At 36.2% G+C, this 25,527-nt stretch overlaps 1 protein-coding gene across 2 annotated transcripts; it reads left to right on the forward strand.

Moving 5' to 3' along the window:
- Positions 1 to 16,105: 16,105 nt before the first annotated feature.
- On the forward strand, positions 16,106 to 18,712 carry LOC306886206 (visual system homeobox 1-like). 2 transcript variants are annotated; one of them, XM_079443146.1, is made up of 5 exons: positions 16,106 to 16,538; positions 16,970 to 17,039; positions 17,133 to 17,256; positions 17,348 to 17,528; positions 17,744 to 18,712. In XM_079443146.1, exons 1-5 carry the CDS (start codon positions 16,157 to 16,159, stop codon positions 17,995 to 17,997), a joined length of 1,011 nt encoding a protein of 336 aa, XP_079299272.1. In that variant the 5' UTR covers positions 16,106 to 16,156; the 3' UTR covers positions 17,998 to 18,712. The 2 variants fall into 2 exon arrangements, with proteins under 2 accessions (XP_079299272.1, XP_079299271.1); XM_079443145.1 differs by having other exon boundaries at positions 16,109 to 16,538; positions 17,348 to 17,540; positions 17,744 to 18,698.
- Positions 18,713 to 25,527: the final 6,815 nt, after the last annotated feature.

Raw genomic sequence — 25,527 nt, forward strand, 5'->3', positions numbered from 1 at the left:
ATGGGATTAGGTCATGTTTTTTTGTCTTTTCAGATACTTTCATTTGAGCTCTTAAGAAAGCATCTATCACTGTTTTAACAGAATGAGCAGATACTATTGATGCAAAAGCAATTACAAACAAATTTATACTGTATCTGAACAGAAGCAGGCCTCCTTGGTCACATTTAATCATACTATATATGTCCTGCGTGGACTACATATATACAATAATTTGTGGATAAATTGAAGAAATTAGACATTGCTCGCTGTCCAGATGTTCTTGTAATCCAGCTGAAGATTTAAGAGATGTAATAGGAGTCATCGATTGACAATTATTCTAATATACTTATTGTGAATTAAATCCTGCTCCAAATCCTTCCCAATAATCCCCTTTATACAGCATCACGTGTATTACATGTATGTGAAAGAGTGTATGTAAAGAGAGCGGGGAGAAATCACATGGTATAGCCTGTCTTTCAGTATTTTCTGATTAAGGCAAAGTATTAGATGTATTTAAAAATGCTGAGAGATTTTTAACTAGAACCCATTCTGAAAGCATTTCAAAAGGTTTTAGCCACCATTACTTACATAAAAAGGCTATGTAATGTTATATGAGATCATTCGAGCTCCTTTATGAACTAAGAGTCAAATAATTCTTGCAACATTCAAAAATCATGTTAATTGCAACATAATACATTACAGAATAATAAGGTGAGCTAGTTAATTAATTATTCATAACCACATTCCACACATTTATGCAACCTTACTTTTCTTGCGGTTCAAAAATTCAATATCTTTTAAAAGCTTCTTGAAGATAAATGAACTTCTGAAAGTGTTCCTGAAAGTTGTATGTTGGTAAAACTTCAAAAAAGTAGACTTAGACTATTTCCTTGATCACAGAGTTATTTTTGAAGTGTAACATGATATGGTTTTTGAGAAAGAAAAAAAAAAGATCCATTTGTCCTTAGTGAAGGTAACAGCCCTGAAATGTCAGCCATGATGCTCTGCTGCACGTTAAAACCTCATCCAGACTCTCATTTGTTATAGATAGCATTAGCCTGTTCAAATCCAATTCAACACCTTTTATAGATGGAATATAAAAGGATAAAGGAGCTAATGCCTTGATTCATTATATAATGTTTTTCTGAGAGCAGACAAGGGAAATTATAATAATAATAATGGAATAATTTAAATAAATTTACTTTAGTTAATGTGCTCTGCGTGGGCTAGCTAATCTAAAGAAAATGTTCCATAAATCACAAAAACAGGGAGAATCCCAACTAAAAGCAAATCCTCTCTGACTCCCTCACCACCAATTCATTTGGACAAGATTAGAGCAAAAATAAGTCAAATGAAGTAATGCACATTATCTATTCTACTACCAAAAAGCCTGAAACAGAGATGTGCGTGAAGTTTAGCATGCGATAACGCTGAGGAAACCTACATGAAGAATAGACCGAATAAAGTCACCTCTAACCTCTGCACATTATGCGCAATAGATCTTATAATGCAGCTCACACTAACCAACCAATAACTAGGATCAAACAATAACAGTATTCCTATGTATTTGCAATTGAGTTACAGTTTAATTTATGATTAAATATTAATTTGATAAATTGCAATAAATCAGAAATTCATTTATCATGCGTTTGCCATAATGAATCAATATTTTACACACCCAGTTTTTTTAAATCCTTCTGCAATTAAAAACTATGGCAATATCCCTCATTTCCTTTGAGTCAGCATGTATAAACTGCACATACTGTATAGGCACTTTAATAGCAATTCTAATTTTTGCATCTTTATTCTAAAAATATGTAGAAATAAATGTAGCTGCTAAAATATAATGGTCTTAATCATTTTTAAACTTTGAAATAGCAGTGCATCAGTGCATAGCACTCATTTCAGGGACAAAACAGATCCAATGGACTGTCCACTTTAACATCTCTGCTTAACAACAAGAAAGAAAAGAATGATTTGGTATTAGCAAGAGATTTGATGGTATGTCCACACTTTAACATCTCCTTTCAATGTCATGCATTACAACAAGAAAAAAACAATGCTTTTGGTATTAGCAATAAAAAATTATGAGGATTAGTTGTTCTTTGTTCCAAAATGAAAGGACATGCAGTGATAAAGGGGATGATTACTGTCACTGTGTAAAATCCCCTTCGCATGCATCAGGAAGCCAGCCGGCGGAGCAAAGATCAGCGCTAAAGCAGCAATCATATGATCTCAACTGTAATCAGAAGTATAACAAAAACATATTTCTGCTTTATCATTGTAAAGAGTCCTTAACTGTTTATTCAATATTAAAACGTGACAGGAGAGGAGCTTTTACTGGAAAAGCTGTTCCAACCAGATTTGAGAGAAATAGCATTCAGAGCTTGTTAAAGACATTGTACAGTTCAGCTGACATTTACAGCAGTGGAACAAGAGCTCTGGAGGCAATTTTTGCTCATACTTTTGAAATAAATTGAACTGCCATTCAAAGCCAGTAAATAATAAATTATTTCAAGCAGCTCAAGTAGTACTCAAGCCATAAATCTTCCTTCTCCCAAAGTCTTCAGCTGGCTTTGCCACCCTGTTGTCATTAACCCTGATTGAGCTCCAAACAGGAACGGTTTAATATCCGGATAACCTGGTCATTTCATTGTTTTGCCCTAACAGGGCATTATTACAGTAATGAGAGCGAAATCAAATCACTTAATGCGTTATGTTGTGGGACAGGCTCAGCAAGCCTGCCAAATCGCTTTTCACATTTGCTTTTAATTTAAGCAATCCAGTAGAAGACTCATTAGTGGGTGAGAAGATTAACTCATAGAGATGTCTGCCTCCTGATGTCTTTCCTTTGACAATTTAATCTGTGTTAACTTGGATTTCTGGCCTGCACTGAGATAAGCCGTAAAACTAAGTGATATTCCATCAATAAGATACTCTTTATCATCATCATGAAATGATATTTAAATATTGCTGACATTTCTAATGCGTGCCACCATGATAGAATCTGCTGAAGCACAGGCCTTATATGTTTAACTGTACAAAAATATCAAAAATAATTTCCATAGTGACTTTTGAACAAAATGGACATACATTATAGATCACTGGTGCGTTCTTGTACTTTAAATTATTAGAGCAAGACGCAAGCACACATTTCAAGAAAAATGTTTCACAAAAGTAAGTTATTATTAATGCATAGATATTAATATAATGCAATATTTTATGGTACTATTGTATAACCTTCAAAAGTTTGGGGTCTGTAAAAAAATGTTATGTTTTTGAAAGAAGTCTCTTATGCTCACCAAGTTTGCATCGTTTTTATCCTAAATAAAACAGTACTGTGATATATTATTACAATTTTAAATAACCATTCTATTTAAATATACCTTTAAATGAAATTTAATCATTTAAAATGTGATGGTCAATCTTTCAGCAGTCTGAAGTCTTCATAAATCATATTTATATGCTAATTTGGTCCTTAAGGAACATTTGTTATTATCAATTTTGAGAACAGTGGTGCTGCTTAATATTTTTGTGGAAACTGTGAAACATTTTTCTCAGCATTCTTTGATGAACAGAAAGTTTGATTAATAAAAAACTTAATTTTTTTTGTCACAATGTTACTTATGATCAATTTAATGCACCCTTCCTAAAAAAAAAAAAAAAAAAAAACTTTTAACTGTAGAGTCTCAAAAATCACTTTAACCAGTGTGCGTATATCAGTTTCACCTGTTTTGAAGTCATATCTTCCAAGGCCCATGTCATATTAGCAAAATTATAATCACAACAGAATGTCTTTCAAGAAAAAAAAAAAACTCATAAATTGCCTGATCACCATCTCTCTATCCTGGCAGCTGCAGAGGACGCCGGCTGCCTGTCATCGAGCATATGTGCAAAATTAGCCACAGAGTGCCTGTCTTACCCCAGGGAGGGAGACAGACGGGTCTCTAACGCTGCCATATCTGCATGCCCCACTGCACCCTCGTGCCGACCCTGCAGACCGCACTACAGACATGCAGACTGCACCAGTGCCACAACTAGTGCTGCCTCACTGGAAACATGAAGAGGAACCAGATTCATTATCCAAACAGTCTTCGGATTTTTCTTTACTTAATATTTTGAGCTGTGGAAAAATGGCGCGCTGACACGTGATTAATTCGAAAAGTTTTGCCTGTAGCCTATGTTTTTTGCGAGTTTTACACTTAATTAATTTTATTCTGCTTCATGTAAATGCTGATTGCCAGAATTTTTTTTTTTTCCCTCTCTATAGATGTTTTTGGCTTTTTAACGCTGGTTATAGAGCCATATTTCCTAATTATCATGTTTTCTCCCAGTTTAATAAATCATTGTTTTCTGCAGAGTTCATTTGACCTTAATTTTGCTATAATTAAACTTGTGTGATCACATATAAACAGGTTAAACCATTTATCATACAAATTAGTTAAAAATACAAACAAATAAATAAATAAATGTAGTTTGAAGTGCAAAGAATAAGCAGTGTCTTAAATTTCACTTAAAGTTGTGTTTGTTTACCACATACTGAACTTTTGATTTCAAATGAGAGGATGGGTTAAATCATTTGTCATCTATTGTGAATCAATGTTTGCTTTTTTTAAAACCGATTTTCTTCTTATTTTCCTTTTCCTCCTTTTTTTCAATCTGTTCTTAGCCTCATTTGGCCTAATCCTGCCGCTGCAGAGGGTGGGGTGGCTGCGGCGGGTGAGTGGATGGTGGTTGGTGGTAAAGCAGGGTGAGAGGGACTCAGAGGACCATGGGGACAGGCGCTCTCCCGTGCTTATGGTGGATTATGGGTAATGGCAGTTAGCTGAGAAAATGAGCTGAATGTATAATATGCCCTCATACATATGGGTTGTGGTTGGTTTAAATGCAAGAATTCATTTGCAACTCACCTATTTCATTTTTTTTACATAAAAATGGTTAGATGTTAGTTTAATGCCATATTTACTATTCAGATATTATTTATTTTAAAACCGTCATCACTCCAAGCCTCTTCCTTTTATATTCATTGTTAATTTCCATATAACATATTGTTTTTCATATATTTGTTCTTAAAAGGCACCTTAAGTGAATTTTGAGTCTCTAGAACCTTATAAGGCACACTCTTAAAAATAAAGGTGCTTCAAAAGGTTCTTCACAGTGATGCCATAGAAGAACCATTTTTGGTTCCACAAAGAACCGTCGAGTCAATGGTCCTTTAAAGAACCATCTCTTCCTTACTTTTTTATAATATGAAGAACCATCTTTCACCACAATGAACCTTTTGTGAAACAGAAAGTTTCTTCAGATGTTAAAGGATCTTTATGGAAACATTTAGACAAAAAGGTTGTTCTATGGCATTGTGAAGCACCTTTATTTTCTTGTCATTCTTGAAGAAAAGATGCTTTTATATCTTTTTTAATATGTGACCCTGGACCGCAAAACCAGTCTTAAATCGCTGGGGTATATTTGTAGCAATAGCCAAAAATACATTGTATAGGTCAAAATTATCGATTTTTCTTTTATGCCAAAAATCATTAGGATATTAAGTAAAGATCATGTTCCATGGAGATATTTTGTAAATTTATTACTGTAAATATATCAAAACTTCATTTTTGATTAGTAATATGCATTGCTAAGAACTTCATTTGGACAACTTTAAAGGCAATTTTCTCAATATTTTGTTTTTTTTGCACCCTCAGATTCCAGATTTGTAAATAGTTGCATCTTGGCCAAATATTGTCAGATCCTAACAAACCATACATCAATGGAAAGCTTATTTATTCAGCTTTCATATGATGTATAAATCTCAATTTCGAAAAATTGACACTTAAGACTGGTTTTGTGGTCCAGGGTCACATATAGTCTTTAGGGCTTACAGTATGAGGATGAGGCGGATGGGATGGCCTTGGGGAAAGGGAAGCCTGTGCACTCATGGAGCTCCACTTCTGCATCTCTGTGACAGATTGGAGCCAGATTGGGAGACGTTCTGACAAGGGCTAGGAACTTGCAAGGCTGTTCCACTCCTCAAGGTTAGTTATTGAATGTTAGCACATGACATCTGCCACTCAGCACCAAACGCCACAGGGCTTAGGACACTTCATCAAGCGCCATGTTTCCCTAATTAATGGAGTTAATGTGTTGCTTTTTTTAATTCCCCAAGATTTCTTGTCTCTTGCAACCCTCAGAGAGGTGGTTTTATATAATTATTTAGATTTTTTTTTTTAAATCTTTATATATATATATATATATAAATGTGAAAATATATTTGTTAACCCCTCCACATGAGAATGAAATACTTACATTGTGACCTAACAGTTAAAGACAGTTTTCTTTCTGCCGTTAACGTGGTGGATGTTCAACTATAATGTTGAACTATAATCATCGTTGTGGGAAAAGATACTTGGAAATATAAGTTGGTAATCCATGTGCAAGATTGCTCTTTCCTTTCCCCTCCACCCAGATATGAACCATATGCCTCATAACATATGTGATTATTTTTAAGATGGACATAAAAAAAGGACAATAGTCTCTCCACTTTTAATAATCCCTTGGTCCGATTTAATATTGCAACTATTATTCAAATCAAAGGCAGATTTTGTTTTCATTGTTCTTTTATAATACTCTTATGATTTCTCCCTATCACTTTCAGAAAAGTCCTCTGCCAGTTAAAGCTAAAGCCCTCCTATCCGTCCATTGTTGGGTCGAATTAAGTTCAGCGTTTCCAGATTTCTAATATGGCAAAAGTGTACACGTGTTATTTCAATCTACATCTGTTTCTACATCTTTAGTTCATCTGATCTTGTGTTACAAAATTTAAAACCACCAAAATTCTGTTTGCTTCCAGTTTGTGCCTGTAAAATATGAGGTTACTGTGACCCATGAGAAGTCAACGGGATTATTCCATTTGATAAATGCAGCTGGCACCACTAAGGTCATGGGTTTGATTTCCAGGGAACATAAACTAGTAAAATATGTATAACTTTGCGTAAATACACTGTTCAGAGGTTAGAGTTCCATGAGGTTTTCAAAGCTTTTGAACAATGAAAGAAATTAATTTGATTAAAAAAAATAATAATAATTTAAAAAAGTTTGAAATAGTATTTCATTGTAAAATAATTGTTTTCTGTTTTAATAATTTATTCCTGTGGTGGTATTCATTACTCCAGTCTTCAGCGTCGCATGATCCTTCAGAAATCATTCTAATATGCTGATCTGATGCTTAAGAAACATTTCTTATTATTACCAATTTGAAAAACAGTTGTGCTGCTTAATATTTTTATGGAAAGCGTGATAAATATTTTTTCAGGATTCTCTGATAAATAGAAAGTTCAAAATAACAGCACTTACTTCAAATAGAAATCTTTTGTAATATTATAAATGTTTTTACTGACACATTTGGACAATATAAACTTGCTGAATAAAAGACTGAAATCTTACTGAGCCCAAAATTGGGCACAATAGTGTATGAATGAAAGATTTGTCATCACTTAGATACAGAGGTAGGATAAGTAAGGAATAATGTGCAGTCAGTGAAAACAAAAATAATATTGATTTGAATTGATATAATTTTCCTGGCTGGGTCATTAATTAATTATAGTTTAGTGGTCATTATATGAAAATATCCAGCTGCAGAATTCCACAATTGAACAATCAGAATCAAGGATTCCCGAGCGTTTATTGCCTCATTAGGTAAAGAGTGCATTGGCTCTATTTCTCCATGGCGCGGCACAGTGACAGTTGGTTGTCTGGACAGTACAATGTGTCACTGATCACGGCCTCATAATGAGGCCCCATCTTTTAATTGACCTGATTCCTTCTAATTAGCACACTTTAAGGAAGTGGGGAGAAAAAAAAAGAGAAAGAAAGCGAGAGCAAGAGTGAGGGGGAAAGGAAAGGAGTGGGAGAACGAAAAGAGAGTGATCACTGTCTAATAGTTTAAGTGAGTCAGACAGGCCTGGGATGGCGTGTGAATAGTGTCTTTGTTAGCTAAGCTAACTGAACAAGACACACAAAGGTCATTAGTGGACAAACTTACTCATTACACAAACCTAGCACTCAACTGGTGGTACTTCCCACTGTTAACCTTTATCCTTTCCCTTCTTCTGTCTGACCTTCTTGCTTTTCCTCCCGTAATAGTTTTTTTTAGTCTGAAATTATGAGTCAAGTGTCTAACTAGTAACCAGAGAGTGTATCTGGCAGTGATGTAACTAAACTACATTTATTTTGATCTTTTCCAAAAATCTTTTATTGCGTGTGTAGCTGTACAGTCAATCATCTGATAGCTATATGTATACATATCATTCAAATTTTTGTGGTCAGTAAGATTTTTTAAGAAAATGAATACTTTAAGTCAGGATGCATTAAATTGATCAAAAGTGACAATAAAAGACATCTAAAATGTTACAAAAGATTCATATTTCAAATAAATGCCTATTCATCGGAAAATCCTGAAAAAAAGGACAGTTTCCACAAACAAATATTAAATAGCACAACAAGAAATGTTTCTTGAGCACCAAATCAGCATATTAGAATGATTTCCGAAAGATCATGTGACACTGAAGACTGGAGTAATGACTGCTGAAAATTCAACTTTGTCATCATAGTAATAAATGACATTTTAAATTGATCAAAATAGAAAGCACTTATTTTAAACTGCAATAAAATTTCACAATAATACTGTTTTACTGTATTTTTATTGATTAAATGCATGTTTGCTGAGCATAAGAGCTGTCAAAAACATTTAAAAATCTTCCTGACCCCAGACATTTGAACGGTAGCCTCAGTGTTATGTCCTTTTTGTTAGCTTGTAGCTAAAAGGTGCTTTAATTATAATTACACACTTTTCAATTATGATTAGCTTTTATCTTGGCAAGCTAAAGTAAGTTGCTTTCCCAATGCGAGTAGTACAGTGTCAAAACCACTATTTCAGCTCTTATTTGGTTGATATGATTATTTGCAGAAAGAAACTTTCCAGTATTGAATATGTGCATTAATTTTATCAGGGCCACAAAGCTTTGCTGATCATGTGTGACCCAAGCTGTGCAGTTTTAGCGAAAGTGTTGAAGACGGGACTCTTGATGGACCAGAGGATTAAGATCAAAACTAATTCCTTGTTTAACCTGTGAGTCTGACTTATGATATTTCATATGTTGCAATATTAAAAATAAACATAAGTATATTTGTTATATATTGATAATAGTTCATATACATTTAAAAGTAGATATTTAAAATATTCTTTTGTAAATATGAAAACTTTTTTTTGTCCATACAATGAAGTGTTCCAATGTTGTTAGGACCCAAGCTTCTTTAAAATATCTTCTTTTGTGTCCCGCACAGAAAAATGGCAGTCGTACAGGTTTGGAATGACATGAGGGTATTAAGTGATGACTGAATTATTTTGAACTATCCCTTTAAATTTCATAACTAGCATCTTGCCAGAATCTAGCTTTATTTGGATGGCACGTGGCTTATTTGCATATAAACGGATACATAATTACAAAGGAAAGCTAACAGAGGTTTAACAATATTTACAAAATGCCTCTGACCCTGTGCATCCCCTAGTAATCTTTAATCCTAAACTGTTACACACAATGGCAAGTGTAGTTACATTGTTTACGCTTTTGACCGATTTGTAAAGTGTCTTGCTCGCTGCGTGGCGTGGCCTCACTTCAGACGTGAGATTACCACAAGACTATAAAGCTCTAAAAAGACCAAAAAAACCCAGATTTACAGACATCAGAGATCATTAGTGGTCTTGACTAATTTACAAAACTTTAATCCCACGACTACCCATTGTTTACATCACTGAATTAGGTTAATCTACAAGGAGCGCTATTTGCATAAATGTGCATTTTTGAATAATTAGTGGGCCAGAGGCGGTGAATGGGGTGTGATTGGAGGGGGTGACGCGTGGCCAGACTATTGTTGCCCCCTTATCTAGCATAAACAATGGACCAGCTAAACAATTAAAAACAAACTCAGTTGGGTCTGGTGTTTATAGGGCATTGTTGAAGATGACCCAGGACATAATCGCTGTCTGGATACAGAATTATAGCAATTACTGCTATCATTTACAATGTGTCATACAAACAAACAATGTTTCATTCAAATTATGAAACAGTTCCTTTCCCATCTGCCAAATTGCCTTGTCTTTAAACAATTAAAGCTTTTGTTGATTCTGTTGAAGGATATTTTAATAAATTTAATTCAAAATCATCTTGAATTGTCAACCCAATAATAAAAATTCTGTCAAAAATTATTCACCCTTATGTTGTTCCAAACCCAAAAGGCTTTTTCCTGCTGTGGAACATAAAAGAAGATATTCTGAAAAATATTTTAATTTAATTTTTGTTGGTAACCAAACAGTTTCTGCTCCCATTAATGTCCATTTTTTGTTTTACCTATACAATGGAAGTCAATGGAACCAAAAATTTGGTTATCAATATTCTTCAAAATATATTTTTGCTCAACAGAAGAAAGAAAGTCATACAGGTTTGAAACAAACATGTTGTTCCAAAACTGTATACATTTATTTTTTCTGTGGAAGATTAACTAAAGAGACACTCAAAGGTCTATGACCCTATTGGTAACACTTTAGCTTAGGGATCAATTCTCACTATTAACTAGCTGTTTATTAGCATGCATATTACTAGCATATTGGGTGTTTATTAGTACTTATAAAGCACATATCAATGCCTTATTCTGCGTGACCATATTTTAGATCCCTCAATCCTACCCCATACCTAAACAGCTATCTCACTAAGCAGTAAATTAGGAGTTTATTGAGGCAAAATTATAGTTAATAGTTAGAATTGGTCTCCAAACTGAAGTGTGACCAAACTATTAATGAAACCCCTAAAGTCTGCATCATTTTCTAAAACTAGTCACATTGCACTTTACTAATCCACATTCTAGTATTACCCAGCATGGGATCACAAAAATCCATTTTAAAGCAGCAGTTTAGCTTAATTTGGAGTGTCTTCCCAAGGGGCAAATTCACATAATATAAGTGATTCATAGCTATAACTGACTGGCCAATTTCTCTTTGCTTTTGAGTGTAACTGATCAGATGACCTCTGATATCCCTTCTGTGTCTGTGTGTGAATATGAGTGTGTGTGTGTGTGTGTGTGTGTGCAGAAGTTTTTTAATTAACCCGGCTCTCTTAGTCCCAGGTGGGCTCCTCTGTGCTTTTGTACTTATTCCCCAGAGAGGGAGAAAACCGCGTCCTAACGCCTCACACACTCTCTGTAGCACACGTCCTTTTACAATGCACGTATTTGAGAGTGTGAGTGGGTGTGTGTGTTAGTTTTTTGCCTTTATTGCTCTCAGTGGTTGGTAATAGATTCTAAAAATGTTTGTCAGTAGCAAGAAACACATTTAATACTGATTAACAAGTCATAAGGTTTTCAGTACCATACAATGATGCATTGATTCAAATTTAAAAAGATAGTTTACCCAATAATTTACATTTTGTCATCATTTACTTGCCCTTGTGTTGTTCCAAACCTGCATGACTTTCTTTTTTTTTGCTAAAAATTTCATTTTTTCCCCCCGCCATACAATTTAGTGTTGTTTAAATGTATTCTTTTGTGTTCCACAGAAGAAAGAAAGTCATACAGGTTTGAAACAACATGAGGGTGAGTAAATGATGACAGAATGCTAATTTTGGGGTTAACTATCTCTTTAAGTAAACCTTTACAAATTTGTTTACTGTTATTAATTATGTCAAACAAAATTGATACTTTTTAAAAGAGCATATTCAATTAATTAGAGCATGTTTGAACCTTGCAGGGTTTTGTGGCTTTTTTCACCCAGAAAACTGGAAGACTGGAAAGATCCGATGAAAATAATCATCAGGTGCAGACGAGCAATTATTAGAGAGAATGTAAGGATAGTGAAGCAACAAAAGGCAAACCAATTTCAAAAACAGAGAAAATGAATGACTAAATCTCATATTTGTGCATCGACAGATAAGCTGCCAGCGGAGCTAAGAATGCAAAAACCTAATCTCAACATAAATTATTTACCACTCGAGGATGAATACTTCTCTGGTGTGATTACAATTCACGGCATTAATGTGGCATACGTTCCAAAAAAACGATCAGCAGCTTACAAAATATTACCCCGTCAAAACACAAATCGTTGCCCTTAGTAAATTCAAAATTTTGTGCACAAATGCTGTTAAGCCTGTTCTCCTCTAATACAGCAAAATGATTATCTGGCTGGTCTCCCTTTGCATGTTTGAAAGCAGCAGAATGGACATCTGCATCGGTTTTTCATTATTATATAAAAGATTATATAGGGTTGGGATGAGGGCATTTCATTTTGCTTACAATTAATATACGCTTTATTTTGTCCTGATTTGGGACAAATAGGATGCTGGGTTACAGCTTGTTTGTTTGCTGTTTCAGGATGAAGTTTATGTGCAGCTGACCTCGACGGTGCAGCTTTCTTCTGACTGAATTTCTTAGACTACAAAGTAATCCCCACAGCGTATTTGTGGGACATTAAACAAGTTGTCTAGAGGGATCATCCAGTGTTGTTGAAAAGCAATGAGGGTGAGAGAGTGATGGGAAGTTGTTGCACACTGACGATTGGTCAGATTGAGTTTAAGTAGCGGTGTGTCATGTTCTTGATGATTACAAATCAGCTGGGATCTTAATAGACTGGGTGAAACATCTGGAGATCTAAGGGCCCAGATGTTTGCACAACAAACACATAAAACCTTCGACCCTTGAGCACAGATACACACAGCTACCCAAGAATCGAGGATTTGGATTTAGATTTGAACATCTGCCCAATGTTGTAAAGTGACAAAAAGCATCCTTGACATTATTAGGTTTTTGAGAAATCTTGTTCCTCTAAAGCCATTCAAGGAACATTTGAAGGTCCTGTGTTCCTTATTCTGGTGTACACTGAAAAAAATGTACTTAGACATTGCTACATTTTATAAGTAATTAAAAACTGCAAAAACCACATTAAATATTTTTTGGCATGTGCATGCCAATGCCCTTGTGTGTGTGTGCGTGTGTGTGTGTGTGTGTGGGGGGGGGGGGGGGGGGGGGGTCCTTTTTACCTTACTTAACTTCTAAAATCTATTTTTCCCCATCATATTAAATGTAAAATCTGTATGAAATCCCATTGCTTAATAGCCATTCTGCTGGCAGCTAGTTTCTTAGGTGGGTGGGTGATGAGTGCGCGTGCGGGGCTGCTGCTATTCCCAGTGGCGGGATCCTGCTCAGAATTAGGGCACGTGGCATGTCTATTAGTCAAACAACCTCCATGTGCCGCGCGCCACGGCCAGAGAAAATTAGAGCAAAGAGCGATTTTTTTGATGTTACGCTCTTTAAGAGATTAATAATCTTGGCGGTGGAGAATCGACTGGAAATCTTCTCTGGAAAATAATGAGCGGAGAAACATTTACTGATTAGTTTAATCCAGGATTATCCTATCTGATGACACCATGAAACCCAGCCTTGTAATCTGGCCCTTATTTCCCCGCTTTACCGCACGCGCAGTTTAAGTGTGTTGTTCGCTTCAGTTACTTAGCGCCACGATTTCTATAGAAGGATTTGTTTTATTTGTCTGTTTCCGTTGAATTGTGTTTGATCCGTACTGCCTAAAAACAAAAGCAGGACCAGAAATCAACGGTCAAGTTTTTGGTTTACCCTGAAGGATGCGTTAGGCTACTTAAATGGTTTCAGAATTATTTAACAGTAATTGATTTTATTATTTATTTATTAATTTGTTTTAACCCATTTCTTTCGCTCTCTTTTTTTAGACAGTTTACAAGGCTAGTTATTGAGTATTAAACTGCAACCTGTTGGCCAGTATGGGCCTATGAAGTTATAGGCTATAAGGAATCAACCTATAATTTACAGGCTAAATAAATAGGCTGCAAAATAAATAAATAAATAATAATAATAATAATAATAATAATAAGGGCTTGCGTTTAAAAGCAGAAAACGGATTCAGGAAATGCAGTGTTTAACACGCAACACAATTTTTGTACATTCCATAATGCAATTAGGCTATTTGAAATAATGTCTGCAAATAAATAAATAAGAACATTTTGGAATTTTGCTGATTGATTTCAGGAAGAATAAAATTAAATCACATTCGTTCGTGTGTGATCAATTTGCTAAGTTCTTATAAAATAATTACAACACAATACAAACAAAATATTGTTGTTACTGCTGCTGAAGTAATGATGATAATAATAATAATTATTGTTGTTGTTATTGTTATCTATTATTATTGAGAAGGTGAAGAAGAAAATAAACGTGATGGCCTAAAATGATTCTTCAGAGTGATCACTAATGATCTCTCTCCCTCCTTTTTCTCCTGTATGATCACATTTAGCTTTAGTTAACGTTATTTTACATTAGGCTACAGTTATGAGGATTATGTAGAGCAGCTCTCTTAACTGCCAGTTAGAAAGCTGGAGGTCATCCTGGTGGAAACGGGCCCTAAAAGCAGATTTTAGAGTCGAGCTCTTTATATGACAGATTAATGTTGTAAACGAATTTAATGGAGTTCATTTAATTATCTCGTGTAAGACGATTTCTCTAATTGCTTCCTTTTTGGAAACAGACTGTGCGTTTCCCAAATGCATCGTTAGCTAACTATGGTGGTAAGTCCCATTGAACGCTATTGTTAACAACGTAACTTGCGACCATAGCTGCTTTTGGGAAACGCACCCCTGGCTGAGATGTTGCCCGTTTCTGAAACACCTGGCCTCTGCTACTGTACATCATAATGTAGCATTACCTTACCTTGACTTTATTTTCCAAATTTTTTTACGCTCAAAGAGCTTCATTTTCCCTCATTGCTGAGGTAATAATTCAATGGACGAAATAAAGCATAGGCCTATTCTCTGTGATCACGTCAAGACAAGTTTTTTATTCCAATATCTTCCATGCAATTTGGTGGAAGGTGGGAACAGGCTACTAGAAGAAAACTCTCAAACACTGGTTTGGTCGGTGGAGTGAAACTATGAGGACACGTGTCAATCATGTTGCGAATATTAAAAACATAAATGCATTTTATTCATTGTTGATTAGCTGTTTTCTGGTCTTGTATAATTAAATGCAAGATCGAGTACGTCATTGATTTAAATTTCTCAATGTTAAAACAACATATAAGTTTAAATACAGTCTATTAAAACAGTCTAATTAAGTCATAATGGAGTAATAAGTTGATAGATGATGCATTATAATATTATAAGTCTAATATACATATAAAATAATTTATAAAAATGTAGGCAATGTTATCATAAATATAATAATCATAATACTAGCCTACTGCTACTACTACTACTACTACTAATTATTATTATTATTCACCAACCTAATCTCATGGTCTTTAATGTTGCCGTTGTTGTTATTGTTGTTGTTTTACATAATTAAATAATTGGCTTGTTTTTAATGCGTTTTTTAGCAAATAATTTCAAGGAAATTAAGGAAATAATTTCTTAAAATAGCAAAGACAGCAAATTGAGAATATTAGTTTTTTTTTATTTACAAGCAAACTAGGGTATAGTCCAGTGCAAGCTTGGCAAAAATAATTAGTTTTAAAGATTAAATTAGATTTAAATAAATAGTTATGCTATATTTACAGGAGAAATTACGTTTTTATTTTTTTTATTACAGAGAATATATTTTCTGTCTCAGTTTTGGCTAATTATTATAGCGAGTAATTAAGACATTATTTAGAATTAGATTACGGCTATCGAATGATAAAGAAATATCATGAAAGACTAGATAGTAGCCTAAATCACTAAAATTTAAATATTGACCTCGTTCTGGTTTCTTGTTACTAATTAAATTAGTCTATATTCTGACTCCAAATGAAATATCACGTATTAAACATTTCTAATAACCCACAACTCGTCACGTTACAGTCTGCGTATGAGTGAAATCTTCCATCCAAAGGGGAAAAAAACTACTTAGGACCAATTCAGATGGAAAATCCTTATCGGATTAAAGGGAAAATTGGTGGCAATTAATCCTTTGTGATTGAAAAGGGGAAACGCCTCTTTGTGGTTGACATGTCTGACGTTGAATCTGATTGGACAGTGCTGGATTGGACAGATGGATAAATGGTCCCGCCAGAGCGCGTAACTGTCCCACCAGCTCGACCTCCTCAGAGAGAAAGTGAATTAAACAAACTGCCACCATGACGGGAAGAGAAGCTATAGACGAAAAACCTAAGGTTAAATTGTATCCCTCATTCGGAATCGACAAATCACGTCTCAATGGATCTGGATTTAGGTCCAAAGGGTTTGCAATCACAGACCTGCTCGGTCTGGAGTCGGATCTCCAGCCGCATCAGTCCGGTTCTGGCGCAGGGACAATTGGAGAGGGGCAGAGCACGGCGCTCGGAGGATTTGCTTTCCCGGGAGGCTCTTTGCCGCTCGGCTTGGGTTTTCTCTGCAGTTTGGCAGCTCAACAACCTCCCGGGGCCCCGTGTTTTCTCCCGAGCCACGTCCCGCTCCTGCAATCACGGACAGAGAGCCACTTCATGCAGAATCTAGAACAGCAACGGGAAGCCTATTCCGGTACGAATGACTTTATTTGATCATTGAATGAGCCGAAGAACTGTTCCCAGAAGTTGGTGCTGAAACTGATCCTGAAATCGGCGTTTCTCTATTTGCAATGGAAACTTTTTAATTAACTGATAATTTTGTGATTTTATTTACTGATTTGATGGAATCAGAAATAATAGTATAGCCTAATAGGCTACTCTTATAAATAGTCTAAAAAATATTATAGTATAAAAATACGCTTTAGATTCAGTCATATTATATTTTGACTTGAATAAAACCTGTTAACTTAAAGAACATTTTATGTTACTTGAAAGTGTACATTTTTATTCACTTTTTATTTCTTACGTATTTGTATTTATTAATTTGCATTGTGTTCCCTTGACCCAATTCTGTGTTAATCTGTCAAGGATTTTTATTATATTTATTATTTTTTTACATTACAGATGATGATTGTCTTTCTGGGGATCGCAATGATGGGAAAAACTCACAAAAGAGGAAGAAGCGAAGGCACAGGTATGTACTGAAATTAAATGTCACGTCAAATGCTTAATCTGTAAGGATTTAGTGATTCGTTTCATCAACCATACATCTCGTTTTGATTTTCAGGACAGTTTTTACCTCGCATCAGCTCGAGGACCTTGAGAAAGCCTTCCATGAAGCACACTATCCAGATGTTTATGCAAGAGAAATGCTGGCCATGAAGACAGAGCTACCAGAGGACAGAATACAGGTTGGATGATTTTCACAGTTTTTCCCTATCTTTTTCTTTCTTGGCATTTCTCTCTTTCCAATAGCTAATGGCCAGGTTTGTTTTTGTCCAGGTATGGTTTCAGAACCGCCGAGCTAAGTGGAGGAAAAGGGAGAAGTGCTGGGGCCGCAGCAGCGTCATGGCGGAATATGGGCTGTATGGTGCCATGGTCCGTCACTCCATTCCACTTCCAGAATCCATCATCAACTCGGCCAAGAATGGCATGATGGGCTCCTGCGCTCCCTGGCTTCTAGGTGAGCCAGCAGGTGGTTTTTCTATTTAGTACTCAAAGACTCAAATATGTATTTGATCACTTGAATACATAGCTGAGGTGTCTTGTGAATGTCTGTCTGGTGTTGCCCATATTTTAAACTTAAATGTACACGAATTGGGCTGTTTTGTAATCCAGCTATAAATATTCAGCAGTTTAAGGTCAAATTTTAATCGAATCTGCATTTTATTCTTTCAGGAATGCATAAAAAGTCTCTGGAAATTGCAACAAAACCTCCCGGCACACCTGAATCAACACACTCCGATTCGTATTCGGAGGAACACAAGGTGAAAGACAGCGACACGACGTGGTCGAGTGGAGCCAATGGAGCAGACGACTCAGAAGACATGGCAATAGATCTGTCCAGCACTTCAAAACAAGAGAGTAAAAGCACTTTGAAAAGATCACCACCTCCAACAGAAGACAGCAGTGATTCTGAGACTGAGAGTTAAATATGCAAATGAATATGGACAATTTTAAAGACCACATACAGTATAAAGGACTATCGGTTTATACAGTATCTCACCTTTTGACAATGGTTTTGTTTGTCAGCTTTCCTGTGTTTTTTTTGTAGTTGTTTATCAAATGTTTGAATACTAGAGACTGTTTTATTCTGAATTATTTATCTTTCATGTGTAAAAATGATTCTTGTAAAAAGTGTTCAATAATGTTTTATGTTATGTTCATGGGAATTATCCATAAATCTGATTTACAATAAGTTACCCTATTTTTCTTTTTCTTTCTGATTCCTGCCTTCTGTTTCTTTGTTTCAGCACACCAGATCTAAAAATATGTCATCGAAAATTAACTTGACCTTTCACACAGAAGGAAGAAGTTTAAGGAGTTGGCTCATTTCATCACTGGTCCCAGTCTTCTTGCTGTCAAAGACATGAGAACAGTACACAGATGTCTTCCAGTATAGATACCGCTGGCCTGTTAGATGGTCTGTTAACACTTCTACCATCTGGAAAAATGTGTATTTAAGCCAAACAACAACAAGGTTAAGCAGTTTGTTTCCCAGAAACTGTCAGACTACTCAACAGCCCAATCATCTTTAAATCATGTCAGCCAGCTTTTATAATCCATGCCCAGATATTCTTATTTAAACAAGCTCAACAAAGGCTCTGCATATATTAAACATTGCAAGAACATCACCTGCAGATCTACAAAATATTGTTCTTTTTTTAAATTCAATTCTAGACAGTTATTGTTTAGATCTCCATGTTTAAAGTCACATGGTCAAAGGAAACTGACAAACACAGTGTTTTGTTATATTACTAGGCTATTTTGTTTATCATTATAAAATCACTTCATTATCCAATTGTTTACAGCAAAGGCTTAGCTCTAATATGTTCATCATAATTCATATTCTATCATTTTACACAAATGTCTGTTTTAAAAGTAACCATTTACAATTCAGCAAATCTGGAATAACCTATATAAACAGAAATAATTGTAAACAAACAAAAATTTATTGTTATTATTATTAGCCTTCTATTATTACATGTATTGGGATTATTATTACATGTATTAACATGCTCTGGCATGTTATAAAAGTATTCACCTTATTTTGCAACGCGGAAATATGAATGTGAGACACTTCAGATTCAATATAGTCGCATGAAAAAAAGGGAAACGGTCTGCGCTACAAACAGTTGTGTTTATGATAACGATGATACATTTAAATAATATGATATTTAGATTTTGTAGATATCTAGCCTATGTTTTTGTACAGCTAAAATAATTGGAATTACAAATGCCCGCACCTGGCTGCTACGTTAAAAATAAGGTGGATAAAGTTTATAACATTTACTGTAATTTGGTAATGGGTATAGGCTATATAAACAACTTGATAGTATATATTGTTTTTAAAGGTAATCTCAATAATATGACATTAGAAAAAGCAATTGTTTTGTTAGGGGTTTAAAGAGAATAATAGAAAAACAGATTAGCAGAGGAGAGGGGCATGAAAACAGAGATTAAAACAGCCTGAGACACTATTAAAATATTATCAATCACTGCTGATCCCAATAATCTTTCTTGCCAACTGCCCTTAACAAAATAACAATTATAGATGATGGGTCCTTTTTAAACTATTATGCCCAGGGTTAGACAGAAAGATTATCCTTCCTATTGAAAATGGCCATTAATGAAAAACTAAATTAAATAACCTGATTTTAGGGCAAACCAAATAAGAGTTACATAAACATCTGTAAGCACGGGGTGTGACTTATGACAGGGTGATTGTTTGTTTGTTTTTTTTCCTAACAGTTGCCCCCATTACTTTTTGAATAATTTTGCACAATCTGATACACCGGCTGAATGTCGCAATTGACCAATCAGAGTCAAGTATTCCAGAAAGCCGCATAATAAATGACTAACAACATCCACATTTTAGCATTCCAAGAGATCTACAGAAAACAAAACAATAATAAAAAATAATAATAAAAATCCCATTTGACTTCACCATCTGTTGTGGTTACAGGCTTAACCCCACACATGACATTTTCTGATGCTTTGGCGCAAAGCACCAGTTGTAAAAATTAGCCATGTTTGTTGTACTTTCCGTGTGTGTGAGAGGGAGAGGAGGATTGGCAGAGACCAAAGCTGTGATGTTTATGATAATGATGAAGAGAAAATATTATGTCCACTGCTAATTTGTAAGTAGCTTAGCGGCGCAAAGAGCTCGAAACATGCAGATGTGCGTTTGGCACAGAGCAGTCGTTTGGCAAGCCCTGTGGAATCACTGAACAAAGCTGATTTGGTTCAGCGTTTTCCTGATGAAGCGAGACCAGTTGGCATTTTAATGCATAAGCAAAGCACAGGCTCCAACCATGTTGTAATTGTCGTGGTTTGGCTGCTAAACTTTCTGTGAGCATATCTCAATTGGTAAACAAATACACTAAATCTCTATAATGTTTGTGTTTGCGATCATTGAGGTGACATATAATAGCCTATATATATACACTATATATATAAAACTTACTGTACATTTTTTGGTGTCCTGAATCTAAAGGCAATAAAATGCACAATGTCTATAAAGATTTATGCAAAAAAACAGGTGAACAAGTGCTTCCATCTAGTGGCCATGTGAAAGAAGGCTGTGCAAGCTACAATAAATCAGAGCTAAACCGTTTGCTTCATAATCTGAGAGTGTGTATAATATATAATGTATTTAATACAATAAAATAAAATTCTAAATTATATTATATAAAAATTATATATTAACAATACATGTAACAATAATATATTATATATACTGTAATTACAAACAATATAAATCATATTAAATAATATTTTAAAATAAATAATAAAAAAATTGCTACTGAACCTATATAATATAATGAAAATATAACATCAATGAAAATATAACATTTTATTATGAATAATTTAACACAAGCAAACATGTTTAAAATGTTCCCTATAAATGTGTGTATACAATATAATATTATAATAATATAAATATAATTTAAAAATATGGAACAATTAGCCTGTATGAATTATCAAGTATGAAAGTATCTCTGAACAGGCGTGATATGAAAGACATGGACACAAAACCACTAACAAGCAGATTATTTTCATAAAGTAAACATGTAACTCACACACCACAATGAAGTGGAGCCCACTGCAGATGATGCAGGCAGTAATTCTGTCTGATATGTTGTTTATTGGGATTAGCTCTATAATTTGCGATTAGCACACAGAACATCTGCATCCTGCATCAAAAATGAATTACAGTAATCCCTCGCCTAAACACTCTGCCCTTCCAGTCCCCTTCCCTTCCTGCTTAGTACATTTGGGGCAATATTTACAAGTATATTTACATTCATTCAGGTGCTTTTAATCACATCACTGAGTCTGTCCTGTGTTTGTCTATAACTCTTTGGTTTGACTCAACATACCGAATCAGACATCAAGAGACTACAGCAGACAGTCAGGACTGCGGAGAGGATTAGTGGTGCCCCCCTGCCCAACCTCCAAGATCTTTACACAGGCTGCTAAAATCACTCTCTGGACCCCTCACACCCAGCAGACTTCCTCTTTGAACTGTTACCCTCTGGCCGGCACTACTGAGCACTGAGCACCAAAACAGCCAGACACAAGAACCAATTTTTCCCCCAGGCCATATCCCACCTGAACAACACATAACTCACCTCAGTACTGCACATCTGTAAATAACTCATCAAAACTTAGAATCAGATCAGAATCAGAATTAGTTTTATTGCCAGGTAAGTTTGCATGAGGAATTTGTTTTAGTGACAGTAGCTCCACAGTGTGACAGAATGACAGCGACAGGACACAGATAATAAAAAAATAAATAAAAAGTACAAATATACAAAATGGACAATATGCAAAATAGCATAAACACAATATACAAAATAGACAATTCAGAATGTACAGGTATGTTAGGTGCAAATTTGAAATGTAATATGTATGTGTGTTAAATAAAAAATAAAAAGTATGATAGTGTTGTGTGTTTCATGTTTATTGTTAAGAGTTCAAATGTTCATGAGATGAGGGCCTTTCGCACCACAGGAACCTTTTCATAGTACCCGAACTAATTGTGGAACTACCCACTTTTCGGCGTGTTCGCACCGCGGGAACTAGGAATGGTTTTAGTTCCAGGAACTCCGTTTGGAGGAACTAAATTATCTCCTACTTCTAAGTAGGGTCTTAAACAGTTCTAGGAACAATCCGTGACGCAAGTGTATGCTGTTTGGCTAAATGCGTACGAAAACGCCCTCACCCGCCATGATTTAAAACACCATGTAAACATATACTGTGTAAACATTGTATCATACTGAGAGCATTTATAAACGGCATTTAACTGAAGACTTCGTCTACGGTGTTTTGTGCCTCAATGAAATGTAACACTGCAAATTGTCGTTGGAGATTCTTTAGTCCTCCTTTCCGTTCTTTCAATCGCTTGATGTAAACGTCGAAATTCCATGTCCATTATTGTGAAACCCACGAGACATAAAAATACACAGCTCCGATCATCCTCAATCCTCCTGTTGTTAACGTTGTTCTTCTTTATTTACGTTGTTGAACGCCGCGTACAAATGACATCGCTCTCGACCGGCTTACGTCACTTCTTAGTACGTAAGTGATTTTACTATCTCTGGATGAGTACAATTCTTGGAGAGTGGGGAGGGTTGTACCAATGATTCGCTCAGCAGTCCGGACTACCTTCTGTAGTCTTCTGAGGTCAGATTTGGTAGCTGAGCTGAACCAGACAGTTAACGAAGTGCAGAGCACGGATTCAATGATGGCAGAGTAGAACTGTTTCAGCGGCTCCTGTGGCAGGTTGAACTTCCTCAGCTGGCGAAGGAAGTACAACCTTTCCTAGGCCTTTTTGACAATAGAGTCAATGTGAATGTCCCACTTCAGGTCCTGAGAGATGGTGCTGCCCAGGAATCTGAATGACTCCACTGCAGTCACAGTGCTGTTCATGATAGTGAGTGGGGGGAGAGCAGGGGGGTTTCTCCTGAAGTCCACGATCATCTCCACTGTTTTGAGCGTGTTAAGCTCCAGGTTATTAAGACTGCACCAGACAGCCAGTTCCTTAACCTCCTGTCTGTAAGCAGACTCATCACTGTCCTGGATGAGGCCAATCAGTGTGGTGACATCTGCTAACTTCAGGAGCTTGACAGAGGGGTCTTTAGATGTGCAGTCGTTTGTGCACAGAGAGAAGAGCAGTAGGGAGAAAACGCAGCCCTGAGGAGCTCCAGTGCTGATCGTACGGGTGCTGGATGTGTATTTTCCCAGCCTCACGAGCTGCTGCCTGTCTGTCAGGAAGCTGTTGATCCACTGACAGACAGAGGTGGGGACGGAGAGCTGAGTTAGTTTGGGCTGGAGGAGGTTTGGAATGATAGTGTTAAAGGCCGAGCTGAAGTCCACAAACAGGATCCTCACATAAGTCCCTGGTCTATCCAGATGCTGCTGGATGAAGTGCAGTCCCATGTTGACTGCATCATCCACAGACCTGTTTGCTCTGTAGGCAAACTGCAGGGGATCCAGTAAGGGTCCAGTGATGTCCTTCAGATAAGCCAAAACCAGTTTTTCAAATGACTTCATGACCACAGACGTTAGAGCCACAGGTCTGTACTCGTTAAGTCCTGTAATCTTGGGATTCTTTGGGACGGGGATGATGGTGGAGCGTTTGAAGCATGAGGGGACTTCACACAGCTCCAGTGATCTGTTGAAGATCTGTGTGAAGATCGGGGCCAGCTGGTCAGCACAGGAATTCAGACAGGCTGGTGTCACACTGTCTGGGCCTGGTGCCTTCCTTCTTTTGTTCTTTTTGAAGACCTGGTGCACGTCATCTTCTCTTATCATGCAGTTCAGGTGTGGGGGAGAGGGTGGTTGCAGGAGGTGTGAATGGTGGTTTTTCAAATCTGCAGTAGAACTCATTCAGATTGTCTGCCAGTTGTTGATTCTCCACAGCGCTGGGGGATGGTGTCTTTTAATTGGTGATGTCTTTCAGACCTTTCCACACTGAAGCCGTGGCACTGGAAGAGAATTGGATCCTTAGCTTATCGGGAATAATTCCTCTTTGCCAACCAATGATCTATATATTGTTTGTACTCTGATCTACTTTTCCAGTGTGTATTTGGCCTGTTTATACAAGACTCATTACCCATTCCTGTAAGCATCTTCCTGACAGAGTTGAGGTTTGAAGTGAACCACGGTTTGACATTGTTAAGTTAGATGAGTCCTGGTAGGAATGCACATATCCTCACAGAAACTGATATAAGATGTTACTGTCTCTGTGAGCTCGTCCAGATCATTTGCAGCCGCTTCAAAAACACTCCAATCAGTAAGGTCGAGACAGGCTTGTAAAACCCGCTCTGTCTCATTAGTCTATCTCTACAGTTTCTGCCTGTAGGCTGGAGTAAGATGAACCAAACAGTGATCAGAGAGTCCTAAAGCCACCCATGGGACAGAGTGATATGCATCCTTTATTGCTGTGCAACAGTGATCCAGTATATTATTGTCTCTGGTGGGACATGTAACATGCTGTCTGTATTTTGGCAGTTCACGGGAGAGATTTGCTTTATTAAAGTCCCCTAGAATGATTAAAACAGAGTCCGGGTGTTGTTGTTCTGCGTCTGTGATCTGATCAGCGAGTTTCTATAAAGCTGAGCTCACGTGTGCTCCTATATGTGCATGCGAACTTATCTGTAAATAGCACACACACATTCACAATTCTGTCTATTGACATTTTATTTTTCTTTATATTTTCATTGTTAATTCTCTTTATTATTAGTGTTTTTTATTACCTGAAATTATATGTATGCCTGCACTATATTTGTACTCTCTGTACTGGAAGCTCCTGACACCAAGACAAAGTTCTTGTGTGTGTGAACACACTTGGCAATAAAGCTTTTTCTGATTCTAATTCTGATTCATAGTGCATTCATTTACCATTCCATGGGAACATACTGTACATACACACACTTAGTGAAGGATTTTATACTTCTTATAGTTGTCAGTACTTCAGTTTCCATGCAATGACCTTATTCCTTTAAGATAAGGGCATGTCCACCTGAATTTTAGTAGAAAATTGTCCAAGTATCCATTTGAGTTTAAGTAGTTGTTCAGCTGATTAAAAACTACATTTTCAATAATCTTATCTATGAAAGGGAGATTTAATATTGGTCTATAGTTGCTCAACATGGTGTTATCAAGACTGCAGGTATTCAATAATGTGCTGTTTTTAAGTCAAATGATATTTGAATGTTCCAAAACACTTTTTCCCACTGTCACCCTAACATGGAGGACACCTGTTGAAGTGCTCCAGAATTTAGTCTGTTATTTCTCATTTCTGAACATCTCTTTGTATGGCGTTATTTTACTGCCAAATGTCGAAAGCGCATTTTTGTAGCGCGAAAGTAGATTAATATAATGCGTATATAACACGTGGATTTCCTTTGCTCTAGCACGAAACCGGAGCGCGCTCTCGGATATACGCTGCTCTA

The sequence above is a fragment of the Barbus barbus genome (assembly GCF_936440315.1).
Source record: "Barbus barbus genome assembly, chromosome: 20".
NCBI classification, from domain to species: domain Eukaryota; kingdom Metazoa; phylum Chordata; class Actinopteri; order Cypriniformes; family Cyprinidae; genus Barbus; species Barbus barbus.

Coding starts and splice junctions, on each gene's coding strand:
- LOC306886206 (XM_079443145.1), top strand. CDS start 16,157: ATGACGGGAAGAGAAGCTATAGACGAAAAACCTAAGGTTAAATTGTAT. Junction 16,539..16,969: donor GCAACGGGAAGCCTATTCCG/GTACGAATGACT, acceptor TTTACATTACAG/ATGATGATTGTCTTTCTGGG. Junction 17,040..17,132: donor AGGAAGAAGCGAAGGCACAG/GTATGTACTGAA, acceptor TTTGATTTTCAG/GACAGTTTTTACCTCGCATC.